The sequence below is a fragment of the Sinohyriopsis cumingii genome, chromosome 15 (assembly GCF_028554795.1).
Source record: "Sinohyriopsis cumingii isolate HCF-2022 chromosome 15, ASM2855479v2, whole genome shotgun sequence".
NCBI lineage: Eukaryota > Metazoa > Mollusca > Bivalvia > Unionida > Unionidae > Sinohyriopsis > Sinohyriopsis cumingii.
The window spans coordinates 50,206,840-50,228,508 of NC_142975.1; the positions used below are offsets into that span (position 1 = coordinate 50,206,840).

General features: G+C 36.3%; 1 protein-coding gene across 1 annotated transcript in view; it reads right to left on the reverse strand.

Annotated features, from left to right (window-relative positions):
• Positions 1-10,022, reverse strand: part of LOC149781775 (nucleolar complex protein 2 homolog) — a 291,740-nt gene extending 281,718 nt beyond the window's left edge. The window contains exons 1-3 of the mRNA XM_089935927.1: positions 9,919-10,022; positions 5,387-5,485; positions 2,656-2,813 (exon numbers count right to left, since the gene is read on the reverse strand). Coding sequence (XP_089792053.1) covers positions 2,656-2,813; positions 5,387-5,485; positions 9,919-9,956 — 295 coding nt within the window. The 5' untranslated portion in view covers positions 9,957-10,022. The remainder of the gene's footprint in view (positions 1-2,655; positions 2,814-5,386; positions 5,486-9,918) is intronic.
• Positions 10,023-21,669: the final 11,647 nt, after the last annotated feature.

The window sequence follows — 21,669 nt, forward strand, 5'->3', positions numbered from 1 at the left end:
ACACATACAAACCTTAAACCAAATCCATATTTAGTCAGCAACTAAACAACATTACATATGGATTGGTATGTATGATCAAGTTAGAGTCATGTACATGTAGATAACAAAAATAATAATAATAGTGAGGATTTTGTATAGCACCTAATCTTTAGAAGCACTAAGCACTTTACAACATTAGACAACACCTATAACATAAAAACAAAACATATATAACGATAAGATTACAAAACACCATGAAATTAGAAAACATAAAAAACATGCTGAAAATATTTAAGGTAGGAAACATTATTAGGTCTTTAAGTTTGTTCTTGCAGATAATATCATATATATTGTGGAAAACATATATTCAAGCGTGTAAATAAAGAGATCCTTTTCTTTAGAGGCCCATGTCAATTGTAGTTCAGATACACGTGCATTAGTGGTGAGTCAATTTACTATTTTTGGTCTCAGCTGGTGAAAAATTTTTAAACAATGAAGTGTATCATTCTTCATAGAGGCATCGCAGAATAATTCTTTCATCAAAGGGAAATAACTTCTGCCTGAGCCATCATGTACTTAGTACAAGTATAGGTAGTATAAAATTGGTATAACCACACGTAGTGAGCAAAACATGCTGGGACACATGTGACAGGGTTCAACACTAACATAGGTCCACTGATTTTCAAAAAGACCACCACTTACCAAAAGTTGAGTAGTCCATCAGGCCTGCTATTTAAAATTGTGTATATTAAAAAAATATATCTATCCATTGTTATTGCATTGTATAAATCTTTCTTATAATTATAAACATGTCAAACACTAAAAAAAATATCGAAAGTGAAACAAAGTTAAAACAAAACAAAAAGATAGTGCCGCCATTTAAACCAAATTATTATTGTTGTTTGGGTACCTACCATAAAATATAATTTGGGCATTTACTTTGTTAATCATTTAACAGCATCAAGCGTTTAAGCGATTGACTTTTTATTATGTGGTTATGTGTGTTTAAAAAAATCTTGATAATGTCTTTCTGTAGTTGGCTGCAAAAACTTTAAAACTGGTACAGTCAGAACCCATGACTCATCAGAAAGCCAAAAAAAGGGAATAGTTTAAGTAAGGAAGCTGAGTAGGCTGCCACAGGTTGTTCTGAAGACGAGAAGTCTGATATGTTGCTGAATAAGGCAGCGTTTGAAAAACTACGTGTCATCATTAGAAATGCTCATTTTGTGGCAAAACACGGACACCAATGTACTATGTGAAGTTATTCAAATTGAACAAGGCAACTGGTTTGGAATAGGCAGTACCTATCTGATAGACAAATATTCTTGAAAAAATTTCATGGCTATTGCCGATACTCGTAGATGAGAACAGGACCATGTCATTCCCTCCAGTCAGTTTTTGACAGTTATTAGTGATAGCTTTCACTTATACATCGAAGAAGGCAAAAATTGTATACATTCTTTCGAGTGCAAGGTAAATGTTACATTCATTTTATATTATTGAATTAAACTATTAAAGCATAAATTTCAATTCAGATCCATTCCATTTATAACATTGTAAACCAATTCAATAATTTAGTATTTCTTCTTAGGTTTAATCTCATTTTATTGGTATAAACAGTGTACCCAAGGGAGACAATGAAACCATCAGTCGTGCTATAAAGTGGGCCTCATGTCAAAGAGATATGGGAATGATTGGATGAAAATGATTGTTGCAATGGGAATGGATGGTGCATCAGTGATGTTGATAAATACCCCACACAAGATTTGTCAGCATTACAAAACAAAGCATATAAACTGTTGAAGAATTTAATATAAGCTGTAATAAAATAACAATCTTGTATGCAGGTTTTATTTTATTGTATAGATGACACATTTTTTCAGTAAGTATAACCATAAATGAACAGGACTTTCTATCAGCCAGAAGGACCACCAGTTTTCAAAGCAGAAAGTCCAGCTGGCTTCCTACTTAAATTTCTTTAGTGTTATGATCAACATAATGTGATATCATGGTAATGTAACAAACTGTGTCCAATGCATGTTCTTTGCCTGCATAAAATAATTTTTTCGAGGTACAAAATAGGTATTGATATTGTTGCTGAATTGTAAACAAGAATACAAACTGAGGAGACATTTAAAGAAGTCCCATAAAAATAATTAAAAAAATGGTAATGAACATTATGAATAATTAGTCTTTTTTCTTTATAATGGTGTGTGTGCAAAAACACCAGAAGATAAAGGCAGAGACTTAAGCATTTTCAGTTCCAATGTTTTCAAACTAAAAGGAGTATAGCGTTTACACATATTATCGAAAGAGCTCCTTACACAAGCAAGACATTTGATCCCACTTGTCCTTCACTATTAAATTCGGAATAAAAAGACATTCCTTAGGGAAAGGAGCAAATAAATCCCATTCGATCCAACAGTTAATGCTTTTCAATCATAGTTTATTTCCTATTTTCCAACCCTGATGCTGGGAACTGATGAAGGGGCATGATTGATCAATATATCTACAAAAAACCGTCACTATATATCCACTAAATGAGAATAATTTTCTCTGTGGGAAGATAACCAAATATAACTTCTGTTTTCAGCTACACAGGAATGAGACACAAAAAATTATCTTGTGTGTTTTAGAAGTCAAATTGTATTACTAATATTAATCTGATTAACTTACCACTCTCCTCACCCTCCTCTTCCTTGTCTTCATCTGATGCACCAAAATCTAGCAGACTTTTGTCCTGATCCTGCAGAAATTGATAAAATTCTGGATCTGAGTCCTTCAGTTTCTGAAGTGACTTCTTGTGGCCAGTAACTATCCCTTTCTTCTTCTTTCTGAAATTATCCAATACATGTACTGATTAAAACTGAACACCTGGTACATCACAAAACTATCTCATACACGTATTGATTAAAACTTAATACCTGGTACATCACTTAACTATCTCATCATAGCTGCCAACCTTCCAGGCTCACAATTAGTGAAAATAGGGATAAAAAGTCGTGAATTTGGACATGAATTCGTGAAAAATACCATGATGATAACTCCATCCATTCTGACCACTCCATCCATTCCGACCGTCAATAGTGCACTATATCAAATTCGCAAAATAAAAATAAAACACTACATATATGCAGAAATAGTTATTTATCAAGACATGATACTGTGGCAGACTTGAACTTCCTCAACTGCTTGATCGTAAATTTGTTTTCTAAACAGTTCCAACTTCTTGCCTGCTGGTTGATCTTGGGGACTAAAATTGCTGACAAATTTTCTGCAGCTAAGGAAGCCATAAAGTCTGTCTTATTTTTCCTCACTAAAGAAAATACTCTTTCACTGTCACTGTTGCTGTGAAGAATGCACTGGATCTGCAGCATTTTTGGTTCTTCCACAGGAAAATTTGGAAGCGATTTTCGAGTCCGGGAACATTTGTCAGAACAAATGTTTAGCATGGTCTCCAGCTGATAAAGGTAGATTGTGTTCAACAGGAAAACTCACAAATAATGCTTCAGTGTTGGTAGCCTGCAGGTCTTCCGCCAATCGTTTAAAATATTCCAGAGCTGAAATCTGCAAATTCTTAATTTTCCCAACTTCTACGTGTTTTTTGCAACCGACATTCTTCCTCACATCGTCTCTGTGATGGCACACTGAGTGCAAAAAGCATGAATGAATATCAATGTTTAATGGCAGAATGCACGGCCAATTTTTGATATATTCCAAATTAAACTTCACTTTATGAGTAGTACATTTCTTTTTCCTTGGTGGTGAAGACATTTTCAAGATCTTACATGCGATCCTGAACGGTAACTCAAATCAGTGTTTTGACGCATGCACGGAGCAAATTTCCGGTTAGGCCCCAGTTTCTCTCAAAAGCATTTGTAAAACTATTCTTATACATATAGATTAAAATAGGCTAAAATGCTTGCTACCGGGCCAACTGTACTAATCGGCTGTAGATCTACTAATATAGTGACCAGCAGTAACGGACTGTTTCGGCAACTGCGAATATCACGACTAGCGCTTAACGGGAAATCGGTTATTTTATTAAAGATTTAAAATAATTGAGGATTGGAAAATTAGTGAATTTTTGGCTTACGGCGTGAATCCGTGAATCGCTGAAAAAGCCATGAAATTCACACCAAATTCGTGAGGGTTGGCAGCTATGTCTCATACATGTATTGGTTAAAACTGACTACCTGGTACATAATATAATCTAGTCTGAGTCTATTTATACCAGACAAAAATATGAACTCCGTCAGAACCTCTCTAAGAATACAATGTTTGCTACTTCAGTGCGACCATACTAATATTTTACAAGTTAACTTACAGTACTGTATAGTTCTATATACACTGCACATATTTTGTTTGTTGAAAGCAAACTAGGGTGTCAAGAAAAAAGATTAAAGCACTGGAAAAAAATGATACCAGGAAATAAATTTGGGAACCAGAAGGACTGCTGCTACTTAAAGATAACAGAGTTCTGTTTATGTCCCACACTATCTTTGGTTACTGGGGATAGGAAAAAACTTGCTCTGCTGAGAAAGAGTGCAAATATAAATGGATTCTTTTTCCCCAAAAAATTATTTGGATGAAAGTACATCAATTTTATAAATGAATCTCCTGCTGGACAGACAGAAATTGAAAATGGTAATATATACAAAATTACTTCTAATCAATAATATGTCAATTCAGCATTTCATGAGCAAGTTTATTCCAAACGAATTTGAAAATCAGTCATATCAACTTATCTTAGCAGAAACTATAGATAAATATATCATTCTTAAAGGAAAAGGCCATCTTATACCTTAGCATGCAGATGTTGTATTCACACCAGTAAGGAAAATATTTTGTATTACAAAACAAATCACAAGAAAGTAACATATTATCAATGTTAATATTGGACACCATTAAAGACTTTCCACGACATCGCAACGTCAATTTGTGTTTACATTCACTTATTACAGTACCTCCATGCCAAACATATTTGTGTATTTTAAAGTGATAGTTCCAGTGATCACAATATCGTCCTGTTACTTTCACTTGAGTCAGAAATCACATACTTAAGCATTCATTGTCCAAATAAAAGGAAATGGCACAGCTGAATAAAAACAAACACAAGTCAAGGTTTAGTATGGTTAAAGTTAAAGCATTCTTAGCTGTCTATAACCCCACAGAGATCATAAAATCACCTCTGTGATGCAAAATACCATTCAGAAATCCTTTCATAATATTCATTCATTTTATTTCTGCAACATGATTAGCGCAGTTGATACACTAGATTTTCACAAAGTTAAACTTAACATATTTCCACAAGCACGAGTAACTCTCAACTTGATGTTACCTGTACTTATATTAAATTTAAACATCAGTGAACATCACTGATCATACAGTCAATCAATTTACATACTTGTCTTTTTTCTTTGAAGATGGCTTTTCCCAAGGCTCTGAATCACTGCTGTCAAAATCACCCGACATAAACTCATCCACACTCAGATCAGCCAATTTCCTTAAAAACAAAGAAAAGCCTTTCAGAATGCAGGTCTAAAACTGAATTTTACTTAATATAATGTATATTAATGTATCATTTAAAACAGAACAAGCAATGCCATCATAAGTAAATTAGGTCTGCATAAGTGAAGCAGCTGATGCAGTGGGGTTTATTTTACAAAAAAAATGCAGGCTGGCCGCTCGTTAGCCTAAGTGGTTAGAATGTCCACCTTGGGTGCAGGTTCGAAGCCCCAGCTAAGTTATACCAAAGACATAAAAATGGTACTAACAGCTACCTCACTAGGTGCTCAGAACTAGTCAGGATAACGTGACTGGATGAGAAATCAAGCTACATGTCTGCGGCATGAAGCTCAAGAGCTTGACATCACTATTGTATTTGCCCAGCCTATATGTTGATGTTGAGTGTAAGTCAAATGAGCAAATCTGGCAAATTTTTTCAACCTTAATCCAGATATAAGTCAATGCTGAATATAAGATGCAGTCAGATCAATACCTCAGCTTTGTCGTTTTTTACTTTGTTCCACAAAGCATCACAAATGTTATCCTATCTGTAACTCAGTAACCTTTCTGGTCTGGATCAATAAATGTACTAAAACTACTTAATATGTTTCACATGAAATGTTTTAGATGTATTATGTACTTTCAGGTACATATAATTATGCTGACTTGAAAATATATTGAGTTACAGATAGGATAAAATTTGTGATGCTGCGTGGAATTGAACTATAATAACTTCTGATTTCAAAAACATTAAAAGTATCACTAAGTTATTTCAGATTATCAGCAATAGGGAAATTGCATTATAGATGCTAAAATGCTTTTCCCATATTTTTGGGAGGACGAGATATAGAGAGATAGATGCATAGTTATTCCCTCACATTTTTCTTTTTGCATTTGTGATCAAAATAAAACGTGGCCCATTGTATATCATAGTGAGAGAGACAGATTCCAGGTCTTTGTGTTTGTTTTTCTTTTTCACCATATTGCCACTGTTTAGTTGAAGCTTTTGTCAAAGAGAGAAAAAAATTAATAAATTAAATAGTGAATGTAAGCTATGAAAATACATACCATACTCTTTCAGGGTTTGAATATTCACAACAGACCACATTTACTAGATTAAATCCCAAGAATGATGATTTCGCATGATGTCTAATTTTCTTTGCATGTATAATGACCTCTTCATTCCCAACAAATAAGATTATTTTTTTAAAGTTCATACACTCTTCCTGTACTTAGGCATCATTTTTTTTAAATTTTTGCTCATGCTGTAAGTTCAAAAGATATCACTGGTTACGACATGCACGCCAGTAACCACCAAGGATTTCCTTGTATTATATGGTACCATATTCATAATACCCATGGTTAGCCTCATTTTCCTATTGATAGCCTCACTAATTTAATCTGTTCTGTCAAATCTTGACCTCAAACAGGTATTAACTTTGGAAAACCTGTCTACAACGGTAGCATACTTAATTAGCATGTACATGCTACTACAAAGCCACATGATTCTTGAACAATGAAAGTGATAACTAAAACTATAAGAAACTGCTTACCTAGTGGTATTCATTGATAATGGAATATGGTACTGCACTTTGGACATGAGTATGATCACAGTCATCAAGTAAGTGAACAATAAAGATTACTGTACAATCATAAATACATCTCTCTCTCACTCATAATGGGGCATAATTTGTATTTGATCATGCAGTGTAGCAAGACAATTGTGATGAAATATCTGTCTCTGTCATGGTTATTCATCTTCTAAATTGTCAATTCTAATTCACCCATATCAAATTTAAACAACATATATTACAAATGCATGCTGCTTAAGTGAAATTACATCTGATGTTATTTTTTCATACTGATGATCATCTAATTGTGTAAAATTATCTGGAGTCCAATATTTTTTCAAACACGATCTCTTCCCCAAAATGAAATATGTTTTTATACATTAACTTGTGTACAAGTCGATTCAGAGTATAAGATGAAGCTAATATTTTCTGGTTAAAAAGTATCTTCTTACAGTCCAGCAAATATGGTATAAACTGCCATACTGCAGACATTGTAGCGATATTACTTAATTTTTTAAAAAAAAACTATGTTAAAAATCCAAATCACACACACCCCACACCCAAAAATGTAGATGTTCATGAGGGTTGGTTATTTAAAAATAAGGATTATCAACACTGTGGATCACTATCAAAATTGAGAAAACACTTTATTTTCTAAAATAAATCATCTTCTTAATACATAAGGAAAAGCAGTTTTTTCCATCTTTTTAGAGACACTTATCATTCTAATATTGCAGAAAAAGTGAAGGTCATTAAGTGAATGATGCATCTGTTTTCATTTTCTTTTTAGGTTGTAGCAACTCTCAGTTTAAATCAATGTAAGAGAAAGAATCAAAACCCAACAAGTTTAGTAAAATCAACAAATTATTTATCTCTCCAAGTTATAAAGTGAAAATATAAGAGACATTACTGTGAATTAAATTCCAAATAATCCTAAATGTCCTATCACAATTCCAAAAGTAAAGAATGTTCCCAAAAATTACAATAGTCTTGAATGTCCTGATGTATCAAAACAATACAATCCAAATGTCTTTGACTGAGTTCTCATTAAGTCCAAAGTAATGTTAATGAGCACTTAATAATTTTGTGTATGTCTGTGATTTGGATTTTTAACAGAACTTTAAAAAAAATTCAGTCATATCGCTACAATGTCTGCAGTATGGCAGTTTATAGTGATGCCTAGCACTGGGGCATCATGCCACAGACATGTAGCATGATGTCCCACCCAGTCACATTCTCTGACCAGGCAGACCAGTCCTAACACTAACCTCTTAATGCTGAGCAGCAAGCGAGGTTAGTAGCATTTTTGTAAGTCTTTGGTATGACTTCGCCAGGGATCAAACCCACAACCTCCCGCATCTGATGCGGACACCAGATCATTACTTAATAATTTTAAGGATTAACTTTAATAAATCATTCCTCTTAAATTATATCTGAACACAACAGTAAGTTATTCCATATACTGATCTTTAAACACGAATAAATATTTGTTCACCATGTCCCTTTATAAACATCCCAACTTGACCTAAGTTGCAAAAGAATGCTCCATGCAAATTCCACCAGCTTTGAACTCAAATTCTAGTTAACATTGTTTGCTACTTAGAATCATGACAAATATCTCTTCACAACCCTTAATTGCAATCATCATCTGACAAAAGTCAGGTACGCAAAAACTCACTCCACAACCCTCAGTCAGGGACAAAAGTCAAGGGCTGATCAAATCTCATTGCCTGACAGCCCAGACTACCCATTTTCAAAGTCATGCAAGTCCTCTTTTCCAAGTTGCTAGTCCAAGACAAGTGCTTTTTTCCTATTTTAAAAAGTCAGGCAAGTTTGTATTTTCAATCTTTATTCACTTTATTTACCATTCATGTCCTCTGGGCATAAAGAATGCATCATTGAACCCTTATCCATGTTTTCATTTACATACTGAATCACACCTATCAGTCATCAATGATATCTGCTTTATACATGCATGTTCTATTATTATTTTCCTGCATACCAAACAAAACAAAGCCAGTATGAATAATTAGCAGTGTTTAAGCAGCTTTGTTTTAATATCTTTTACTCAAGCCAGATCCTCATGAATGGCTCACTCGTATTTTAATCCAGCGAGTAAATATAATTAAATTACTGCGAGAAACTTTGTGGACATTAGTATTGGTTACCTTTATAACCTGGTTAAATGACAGTAATGATTCTTTAATTTTAAACTCGATTATACTGATGGTTAACTGCCACGATATTGCGTTTAAAAAGAAATATTTACACTAACTAATTAATGAGCTCTCTCTCTGCTTGTATTTAATTTACTGACTTAGACGGAAAGATGAGTTATCGTTATTGTAAACAATATCCCAAACTGGCACAAGATGAAAATTCCACCAGTGTTTTTGTCAGTGACAACATGCACTTTTCTTATGAGAGGACAGCTGTGATGAACTATGGGCGGGAAGACTTGCAGGTTTTACTCAATTATCTTGAAGTTATCTTCAAAAAGGATGAACATCCTGTCAATCATCAGCACTATTTAGACCTCAGAGAAAAGACGATGGCACACAAGCAGTTACCAGACCGACCTGTGGAAATTCATGGAACGCCGCCATGTATAACCAGTCATGTACTGAAAAACTGCGTTAAACCCGAAAACAAAAATACAACAACAATATTTTAAGCCTACATACCATCATAAAACGACATCGAATTTTTTGTAAATATACTGCAAGTGCATAATTAACTGCACAAAAGAAACACATATATCGACTAAAATATAGTTACGCTGTATTATTTGTTAATTTTTGCATTTTTTGTTATCGTTAACCACGAGATAATCGTAAAATACACGATGCAAACAACCTACCTTTTCCTTTGAGCCATGCTTGCAATGGAGGCTGCCATTATAAGGAAGTGACGTTATTATTTACTATCCTTGGTTAGGCTGGTACACAAATATCTTTAATCCAATAATTAGACTGGTCCCCTGTCGTATTTTTCCGGTATGACTAAAATGCGAAATGTTACGAAAAGTGCGAAAAGTTACGAATCCACTAACATTTCTGATACAACTCAGGTCGCAGTTTTTGTTCGAGCAATAAGCGATAATTCTGAAGCCATTGATGAACTTCGAGGACTTGAATCGATGCATGCGACTACCAAAGAAAATGATCTGTTTGAAACTCTGAAGTTGTGCGTCGAGAAAAACCACATAGAATGGACAAAATTGGATAACGGATGCACCGACGGTGCTCCGGCTTTGACGGGTAAAACATCTGAATGTTTGGCATTATTGGAACCGCACTATATTAAAATATCATTGTATCATTCACCAGGAAGCACTGTGTGGAAAGACATTAAATCTGAAACATATCATTGATGTTGTTCTGAGATGTGTAAACAAAATTCGAAGCAAGGCACTGAACAGGAATGAGTTCAGACAGTTTCTATCAGACCTGAACGAAGAATACGGTGAGCTACTGATACACTGCGAAGTCAGATGGCTGTCTAAAGGGAAAGTACTGTCACGTTTCTGGGCACTGTAAAATAGTGTATATCTGTTTTTGTCTGAAATAGATGAATTGCTTACAGAACGGGAATGTCTGCAGAATGATGACTGGCTTAATGACCTGGCATTTTGGTGGACATCACGTCTCATTTGAACTCTTTAAATGCGAGGCTTCATGGAAAAGACAAACTGTTCACAAATTTGTGCGATGACATTTCTGCATTTAAAATGAAACTGCACCTGTTTATCAGACAGCCGACAGAAGGGACTTTAGAGGCGTTTCCAACTCTGAAGACACTTGTGGTGGAAAAGAAATTTGACCTGTTACAGTAAAAGGTTAAAGTGGAAAGTCTTCTGGATATCTTTCAGTCGAGATTTCAAGAGTTCACTCCAGAGAAGGATAATGTTGCACTCTTCATAAATGCGTTCGTATTTCCGGATGCCAAGATCTGCCAATTACAGCAAAATCTTCAGTACAAAGTAATTGATTTGAAATGCAATTCTGCACTGAGATGCAAATTCCTGGAGCTGCCTGCTTCGCCCTCAGCTGATAATATGATCTCATTCTGGCGACTATTGCCTGTCGAACAATTTGAACACTTGCGTTCATTCGCACAGAGATATATTTGTCGTTTTGGTTCGACTTATAGATGCGAGCAGTCATTTTCCGCAATGACAATTATAAAAAACAAGCAACGTTCCAGACTCACTGACAGTAACCTAGATGCACTTGTGACTTTGGGCACGACAGCTTTGTGCCCAGATATTGATAAACTGGCATCTGAACTTCAGTAACTGGTTGTGAAGAACAGTTACAATTGTAAATTAATTATATTAATATCGGTTTTCGAAACTGATTTAAAATTGTTAAATGAACATTTGATTTAAAACAATAAATGACTGTAGTGTATTACTGACACTGACTGCTTTTAAAGTGTTAGAATTTGGTTGATGAAAGTTAATACATTTAAGAATGATATTACACGACTTTTATAATTTATAAACATTGATAAACATTTATATTTTTGTAACGTTGTAATTACCGAAAATAGTAGATATGGCCCTCTACTTGAAAAGCTTGGGAACCACTGATGTAATACAATACTATAAATGGCCATTAAAATTCATTTGACTTTTTCTTTTCGTAAATTTTCTAGACATGCCAGATGTGGGCGCACTATAAGTGTCAGGGCATTGATGAACCAGACTGCAAATTATTGCGGAGAATACCCATGGACTATGTTTGTGTGTCGTGTTGCAGCGCTTGTGACGGGTCTTCTTTCGACTACCTCATGGGTTTAGAACGCTTGAAGAAGGTATGCATCTATCATTTATGATGATGATAATGATTATCATAAAGAAGACGATGATGTTTGTTTGCTGTGTTGTTGTTAATGATGATCATACTGATAATTATATTAAAGATACAGTATGTTTTTTGTAGGACATTTTAAATTCTAAACCATGTTCTTGCCAATAAAATTATCTAAACTGAAGATTGACATGCAGATCTTTGATTATTTCATTTTAGAAAAAGGGAAACGTTCTCTGTATTTTCACACAATAATGGCATACATTTTTATTTATATATACAAAAAACACTATATACAATTTCAGCACGATAATTTCAATTTAGTTTGTTAATATGGATGGGATCTATGTGGATGATGTCAAATTACTGCATTATTTAGATCGAATTGATCATTGTCTAGAATCAAACAGAAGATGGCATCAAGAAGAGATCACATGATTTAATTAATTTATGTAAACATAGATAAATAGATATGATACATTGTTTATTTCAACACAGAGAGCAATATCGATATACATGTTTATTAATGGGTAGTCCTACGTTCGTAATACATTTCGCCAGATTATATGGGGAACAAGAAAACCGGGCTCTAACCATTGAGGCCATCGGAGTGGTCGATGCTGATGACTATGATGATGATTTCAATAATGAGGCTGATGATGTTGTTGAGTATATATGATTTTGTTTGCTTTCAGAGCGCTAGGGAAGGTATAAAAGTCCTTGACAGTAGCTGCTGAAAGAGAACATCTCTTTATAAAGAACACTGATTTAGACACCACAGTCCATACAAACTTTAAAGATATCAGACATGATCCAGGCTCAAATACCATCGTGGCGGCTTACCATATGTCTTCAAAAACTGCTTTGTACAGTACTGGTGACGGAGACTGCCTGTTCAACTCCTTTTCCACCTACATCGTCGGCAACGAATCAAAAAGTATAGAACTCCGTTACAGATGCAGCATCGAACTTGTCCTAAACAAAGACAAAATTCAGAAATATCCCATGTATTCAGGCTTTTACTGTGTGAATGTCTGGAATGTCCAACTCTTGGAAAGCCTGTATCAGTTTTTTGTATGATGGCCTTGTCAAATTTGTTAAATTTGAAAGTAGAATCCGTGTACCCTACAATGAATGGGTCGAAGGATTATAGCTTTGTCAAACTGAATTGTGTATTTACACCAATGTTCTGTGATCCAGAGAAACCAACCATAACCATCATGTGGACAAACACAAATACTGCAAACAAGAACGGCTTCATCAAGAAAAGAAAAGCACTGTGGATTCCCAACCACTTTGTACCCCTGGTGTCACTGACTCAAACATCCGAGCGCGTAGAGTTAACATCGGAATATATTGCGATCAGTGCCTCACCCAATTCCCCGAAAATGGCGGAAAAGACTCAAAATGAAAGTATCCGCGAAAATCAGTTGGGATCTACAACATGGTTGGAGGAGCCTGCTATGGAAGACATTCAAATTCCACCATCCCAATCAACTTCAGAAATAGAAGACAATCAGAGGGATACGCGCTCACAGCAAATGTATGATTATGAATTAAATGACGATTGCACGTACGTTCCAAATTTATCTGCAATACAGGAAAAGTCATCTCCACAAAAAAAACAGGAAGAAAATCACTAGATGATCATGTTCCTGACAAACTTTGAACAAATACTCAGTTCACAAACATACATCAGTGCAATTGATTCTGTAAAAGACGATGAATTATACATTGATGAATTCGTGCCAGGTCCTTTAAAGAAGTTCATGGATCTCAAACCTGTCATGGACGTGATGAAAGATCCAAGGTTGTTCTACAAGAGATCCCATCTGGAAGAAAAGACGGCATGTATTTTATTATCACTAACGTCGACATCATCATAAAACGTACTTCGGGGAAAAGGTCCGAGTTCAGGGACGACTGTGGCGCTTGGGCCAAGTGTGCATCACCATCCACAACATTTATTGAAAGAAATGGCACTCTCTTGATGATTGTTAAACGGCAAGATGTGTACTGCGTCGAGTGAAACGTCAACAAAAAGCGTATCTACAAGCCATTACGACCACAACCATTAGCAGAGGAGATCATACACGTTCACAGAATTTACCAAACCCTAAAGAGCTCTCCGTCAGGACCTGATTAGTTCAAGCGACGGATAACGTGGTTCCAGAAAGCTGATAATCTCCTATCTGATATTGCAACCAACATCGCGTTGCCGAATACATTGGAAAATTCTCATCCCGAACATATCATGCATCCGTGAAACATCCGTCGCAAAACGTCATATACATTAGAACCAAGCCTTCCGTCAGAGAAAGATTAACAAACGAACTAGAGCACAAAAGGGTGAAGGAAGTAGAGAGAATGGTACATTCTGAAAGAAATGACGATTACCAGCAACCAAGAGGCGAGGAACGACTCCAAAATATTAAATATTCAATAGCAAGAACAATGCACAGCCCATCCAAATCAGGGAACATCGCCAACCATATTGTTTGCGTGGAAGAAATGACCAAAACAAGCAAATTCGTCCAAACTGTGAAACATATGAATGGCTTACAACACCCAGTCGTGACTCTTTACAACGAACAACAACAGATCACAGACGTTAAGAGGTTCTGCTGTATTGAAGGCGGTAGCGTTCTTGGAATGGACAAGACCTATAACCTTGGTGATTTTCACGTGACTCTGACCGTTTTCAAAGACTTATCCGTTATAAAGAGATCTACAGATGACCATCCGATTGTGTTCGGCCCAACTTGCATCCATACAAACTCCAGCAACAAGGCATATTCTGCATTCCTTCATGACGTCGCTGACAACTTGACAGACAACCAGCTCCAGTTACTGACTATCGGCACAGATGAGGAATTGGCATTCAAAACCGCTCTAAAACGCTGTTTGCCTGGTAGCACACACGTTCTTTGTACTCGTCATCTAAAGTAAAGCGCAAACAGACAAATGGAAGATATAATTGGGTTTCCATTAGAAGATCGCCTGAAAGTTCTTGATTTAGTGTTTGGCTCAAACGGTCTTGTACAAAAAACAGACGTTGACACCCACCAAGAAAGACTAAACCAATTACGTTCCATCATCGATGACAAAGACTCTCATGCCTTCGAAAGAAAGTTCCGCACCTCCTTTGATACAAGATTGTATCCAATGGTTAAAGAACACGTCATAGATCCGGTCAACAACGGAAAAATTACAAGCACATGGACAAACAACAACTCCGAGAGTGCAAATCACATCCTAAAATCGGCCACAAAATGGAAGCTAGCTGAATTACCAAAGTTTGTCAAGCTGCTTCATCAATTAGTGATCAGTGAGCAGGAAGAGAGATGTCATTCCCTGAGAAACATGGGTAATTATCGCCTCAGTGAAAGATATTAACACCACCTTGTCGACTTTGATCACTGGGCCAGAATGACGGAAGAACAACGGGATAAAATGATACAAAAATTTCTCACTGACTGCGGTAAAGACCATCCAAATATGATGTACTCAAAAGATGGCAGAAGAACTGCAACCAGAACTCCATCTGCAGGTCGGAAGCGGAACCAAATTCGAAGAAAGCGGGCAGAAAGGTTTAGAACACCATCAAATAAGCCAAGTGCGAAACGCAAACTGTAAAGTGCACTATATTGTATAGCAGTTTCGAAATATATATTTACACTGATGCAAATGAAGATAACTAAAATCTTTACTATTATTTACTTGTTTTAATTTTAAAAAATGTCGAGAAAATGACTTTGTTGTAACTCTGAGCGACGGAAATTTGGATTTCGGTTACGATATTAACCTTCCGATGCACTTGTGGAAAGAACATTACTTCTGAAACATTATCAAATAAAGGAAATCATTTGTAAACAGTTAATGCAATTTTAGATATAGAATAGCTTTCGGGAACAAAGAAGCTTAAATAATAAATTAAAAGCAACTTTTCTCGTCCTAGCTTACATTAATGTTTTTTATTTGTTTTTCATCTTTTTGTAATTTTTCGTTTTTGTGACTTTTCTCAACTTTTCGTAACTTTTATCACTTTCGTAACTTTTCGCACTTTTCTCAACTTTTCGTAACTTTTCGCACTTTTCGCAACTTTTCGTAACTTTTCGCACTTTAGTCATACCCGTATTTTTCTACATAATTACCGTATTTTTCTACATAATTACCACCCATGGGCGGGAGGGCACCAGTATAAGAGTTGGGTACCAGGCTAACCGCCCCCTCGTTCAATTAGATCTCCCGAAACATAGTAATGTAGAGTACCGGACAAAAATACAGTAGCGGCCAGTAATGTACAGCATTGGAGATGGAAATACAGTGACGTAAAAGAAATTAAAGTAATGGATCACGAAATTATAACTATCTTTTTAAAAACACTTTGTTGTTGTTGTTTATCAATTTGCATTATTAGGAAAATTGATTGCACCGATATAAAGAAACAAACTCCGACTTGAATGTGCAGTAAGTTATGCTAATCTTTGATAAATATATCAAATATTATTGTCTTGGAACCAAGCATAATAATATTCATTTATTTATTTATTTATTTATTTATTTATTTATTTATTCATATTTTTATTTATTTATTTTATTTTTTGTTTAGAGATTCTTATTCACTGTTTTTATTGTTCTATGCTTTAATTTTAAATATTTAGTAACAGGAATAACGAGGTAATGCTGTAATGTACCCATCATATTTTGCACTAATGATATAGATCTTACAGATGTTATTGAATTAGATAAAATAAAAATATCTATTTTTTGCTCAGCTTTCTTTTGTTGTTGTGTAACACTGATGTACATAACGGTATATATTATTCCATGGTAGCAAATAAAAGCGACGTATATCCGTATAACTGTAAAGTCATGGAACTTAATATATCTATCATTATTCGCTTATTTCTGTACCCATTTAAAATACGAAATTCAAGGTTTTAAGTAATTTCCGTCGCGACAGTAGTCAATCTAAGCTACTGTGGTAAGTCAAGAAGTTCTTAGTTCTCGGCCAGGAGCAGTAATACCAATCACACTAGGGACTTCCAAGAACACAGAAAGAAAGCTGAAACCTCACTTCCTAACCTCTTTAATGACCTAGGGTTCAAGAACACAGATTTAAATTCCGAAATCACCCTATGCGAATGGAACATAGCGATAGGGTCTAAAAAAGAAATCTCACCCGGGAAAGATCAAATTGGATATCTCATATACAAATATCTTCCAAACAACATTACAATAACCATTATAAAAATGCTCAATCAAATTTGGCGAAGTGAAAAACTACCACTCGGCTTGAAACAAACAATTGTCATCCCAATCCCTAAACCAGGTAAACACCCTAATAATATTAACTCGTATCGTCCCATTTCTCTCACTAATAATATATGTAAAATGATGGAAACAATCCTAGCCAACAGATTAAAATACCACCTACAAAGTAACAAACTCCTTTCAGAAAACCAATGTGGCTTCCGTAACAGGCGCTCTACCACAGATCAACTTTTAAGACTAGAAGTGGATATCAAACTTGCTTTCAACTCCAAAAGAAAATCAGACAGACAACTTATAGCAGTTTTCCTTGACCCTGAAAAAGCGTTTGATCCTGTCTAGACCAAAGGATTGATTGCAAAACTCAGCCACTTTGGAATTACTGGACGCATGTTTAACTGGATCGAAAACTTCTCAACAGATCGCAGAATAATCACCAGAGTACGAAACACCACCCCAAAAGAATATCCCCTTGAAAACGGTACCCCACAAGGTAGTGTACTCAGTCCTACGCTATTTAACATCATGATTAACAACCTTGACCTCAACCTAGCGACAAAACGGGTTAACATTTCCCAATTCCTTGATGACAGCGGTAACTGGAGGGCAGGAAACCCTGCTAGCAATCAAGTAGTCTGAGAAATTCAGAAAAGCCTAGATAACACAGGGAGATGGGCGGATAAATTGGGTTTTAAGATCTCACATGGAAAAAAAGGATAGCAATAATCTTGTCCCCTAAACGCAATAACCAGGTAATTTACCCCAAGTTCTATATTCAAAACCAGTTGATCAAATATACTAAGGTAGTACAATTCCTAGGTATGTTCTTCGATAAGCATCTATCTTGGAAACACCAGATTGAACAGGGGTCCCCGAGTGGCCGAGTGGTCTAAAGGGCTCTCCGTTACGGATCACTGCCATCTCACCTCTGCGTGGGGTCGAGTCTCGGATTCGGCCAATGTGGGTATGTGTGAAACCTTGCCAGTAGCTTCTCGAGGGTCGGTGGTTATTTCCGGGGATTTCCCGGGTTCTTCCTCCACCATTAATACTGGCCGCCATGTATAGCCTATCGTTTGCTGAAAAATGGCGTTAAACCCTACAACAACAACAACAACCAGATTGAACAACTAATTCAAAATTGCAATAAAATTTTTAATCTCTTAAGAAATCTTAAGGGGAAAACCTGGGGATCCAATCAAGAAACACTATTAACCATCTGTAGATCACTTATAAGGTCGAAGCTAGATTATGGATGCCAACTTTACAACTCAGCGAAACAAACATTACTGAACAAACTGGATACCATCCAAAGGAAAGCATTATCTGTTTGCACTGGCACTCTACCATCTGCATCATTTGACGAACTTCAAGTCCTCACCGGTGAACTGCCATTGAAAATAAGAACACAAGAAATGCACCTCCGATACTCCAATCGATTAACAAATCACCACGACTCAAATGCTACAAAAGAAACCATTAGCAAATGCAACAAACCCTTTAGCCGCAAGCTAGTTCCTAACCCACCCGGTGACAAACAAATCTTTAAACTCGGGGAAAAGCTGCCAACACTTGCTCTACAAGAAGATTACACTCACTCCCTAGACCCCGCCATTTGGACAAACCCTATCCCTAGGATCAACACTAGAGTCACCAATTATGGAAACAAATTGGAACACGAATCTAAGCTCAAAACCATCGTAGCAATGGAAATACAGGACACCTACTCTGGCTTCGTAAACTTTTCACTTCGGATCCAAAACAACCGAACCCCTTAGAACAGCAGCTGCAGTGGTTATTCCCGAATTCAACATGCAAATGGGATCCAGATTACCAGACGACTGCTCTACTTTCACCACAGAGTTCTGGGCAATAACTGAATTATTAAAATGGATTAAAGACCAAAAAGTTCCAAAAGCAATTATCATCAGTGACTCACTTAGTGTAATAGAATCCATCAAATCTCACAGCACCAAATCAAGAGAACAATTCTTGGCTAGAGCTTAAGGAATTATCCACAGCGGATCAGATAGTTGAATTCATGTGGATACCCTAGCATATAGGAATCCCTGGTAATGAGCTAGCCGACAAAGTCGCAAAAAAAACCATGTTAGGGAACCCTAACCCTGCCCCACTCAGATATAGCATAACAGAAGCCCAACGAATGACAATAAACTATATTAACCAGAAATGGCAGGAGCACTGGAACTCCACTGCCAAAGGCAGGATACTCTACTCCATTATAAAAGAAACCAATAGATCCATCAAACCACCAAAAGTGAACAGCCTGGACCAAAACATTGTCAGTCGCATCGTAACCGGAAAAAACAAATTTAGCAGGAAGTTTTGGTAAACATCTAGGACCCAAGCCTGCTAATATCAATTGCTATCATTGCAAAACCATTGAAGACCTGCTACATATATTCAATAGCTGCTCAAAATATCAGGAAGCTAGAATGGAATTTCTAAAAGCTCAAAACAAAATTGGATCCCCTACCACTTACCTAGATTTCCTTAAAAATAACAACCCCAACATAAATATGACCAACCAAAACATACTTAAATTCCTAAACACATCCAAGCTAAAAGTAAAAATATAAACCACCCTAAAATCACAAAATAAACAACCCGACCTCACTTAAAAATAAATTTCCACTAGCAGATGGGCACCTTTGACAGGTCCTGGGGAACCTGAGTACTCAGCAAGGGTGTACCTCTAGCTTAAAAATAACAATCTGTAAAACATACATAACCCACCCAAATACTCTCTAAAACCAGTTAAATATACATAGACAAATGGGCGCTTTTTATACGTCCCTAGGGACCTCAGTACTCAGCAAAGGTCCCCGTGTTCTTAAATCCCAAAAATATCCTTACAAAATAAACTGTGATACAGACCATAGTAACACTAAAGCAGCACAGAGTTTTCCATCTAATGTAATCTAGCTCATCTTTAGAACAATTTTAGACACAAGAACCAAAACTCAAAATTCGTGCAAGTACATCCATTTAGACCAGTACCCTGGAATGAGCGGCCTCGTGCCTGCAGATGATCGCCTGCCGTCTTGGTCACCACCTCCTTTGCCTCAGTCGGACACATGCGTTCAACTCGCGCATGAAACACCTAACATAAATAAAAACACAAATAAATGAATAGCGAGTGGCACTATGGTGTCAGAATCCTTACACAATTCTATCAAGAGGCCTACAAGAAATACCCAGTCCAGCAGCTCATAGAAGCAGCTAACTACAATTTTACGCTACACAGCTACCATTTCCCCGAAATTATCTGAGAGGAAAAAAGGACTGTGGAGAAATGTAAAGAATCAGAAGTAAAACGGGGAACTTCTGCTATTTAAAAAAAAAAAAAGCCATTCTAAGGGCTACCAATACTGCCTCTTATCCGGGGAACCATTTTGGCTTGGTATCTCATTTCGATAACACTATTATGTACACTAACTTGATCCGTCAATCCACCGGTTCAAAATTCAAACCTTTTATGACCTAACAGAGACCAAACTTGTTATATGTCGCTCGGATATATTAGTTATTAAAAATGTGTAGGGCATATACAACGTACACTATGTACTAGAATTTTTATGATTGTTAGAACGTAGGAAAATTTTACAACTTGTTTTGATTTGACCCAATTGCACAGGTGGCTAACCCATTATTGGCATTGACCAATCGCAACGGGCGTTACATACTGCTTGGGTCGACACCTAGTACAAAAATAAGGACTGAAATCAACTCATTGTTAACATGAGTGTGTGTTGGACCCATTCCCACTCATGAAAGCCCTTCATTCAGGTTGTTAGAGATATATAGTCCTACGACCTGACGACTAAATTAGCAGTGCTGCTTGAGCACATAAACGCCTGGGGGATGTGGCACTAATTCCGTCCCCCAGGAACATTTAGCATCCCGTTGTGCGAGAATGAACCCGTCGCACATGCCTCTCTGAGCGCACGCGATGAAAATCCAGTCAATCAATCTATCAATCATTCCAGGAAATAACAAGTATTTCTCCTTAAATTGTCCATGGGACGCGTGTCTGGAAGTTTAGGGTCATTGGACTTTAAGGAAAGAGCGAGATTCGGTTACAAAGAAAAGAAAGATAGTATCGGAAAGCACAAGCAGGGAAATATCTCCATATGTGCACCACGCAGTGGGAAAGGGAAATTAAATTACTCGTGCAATTTCTATGAAACCCATAAATGCAATTACAATAAAACAAGAACATATCCAATACAACGAAATGACTTTTCAAAACAACCAGTATTAGGTATTGTGACTGTAAGATATTTATATGAGCCTAGTGAACTTGAAGGTGGTTAAAAAAAAGAGCGATTGATCCTATTTGGAGTATTAGTACATATACAATTTACAGCATGTGACGATCTACGGGTAGACATGCAATCTACAGATTAGATTAAACTGCTACTTAACGTCAATTTCTACGTGAACATTTACAAGTAATTCCTGAAGACACACAATTACCACCGCATTCACTTTTGTAAACTAGC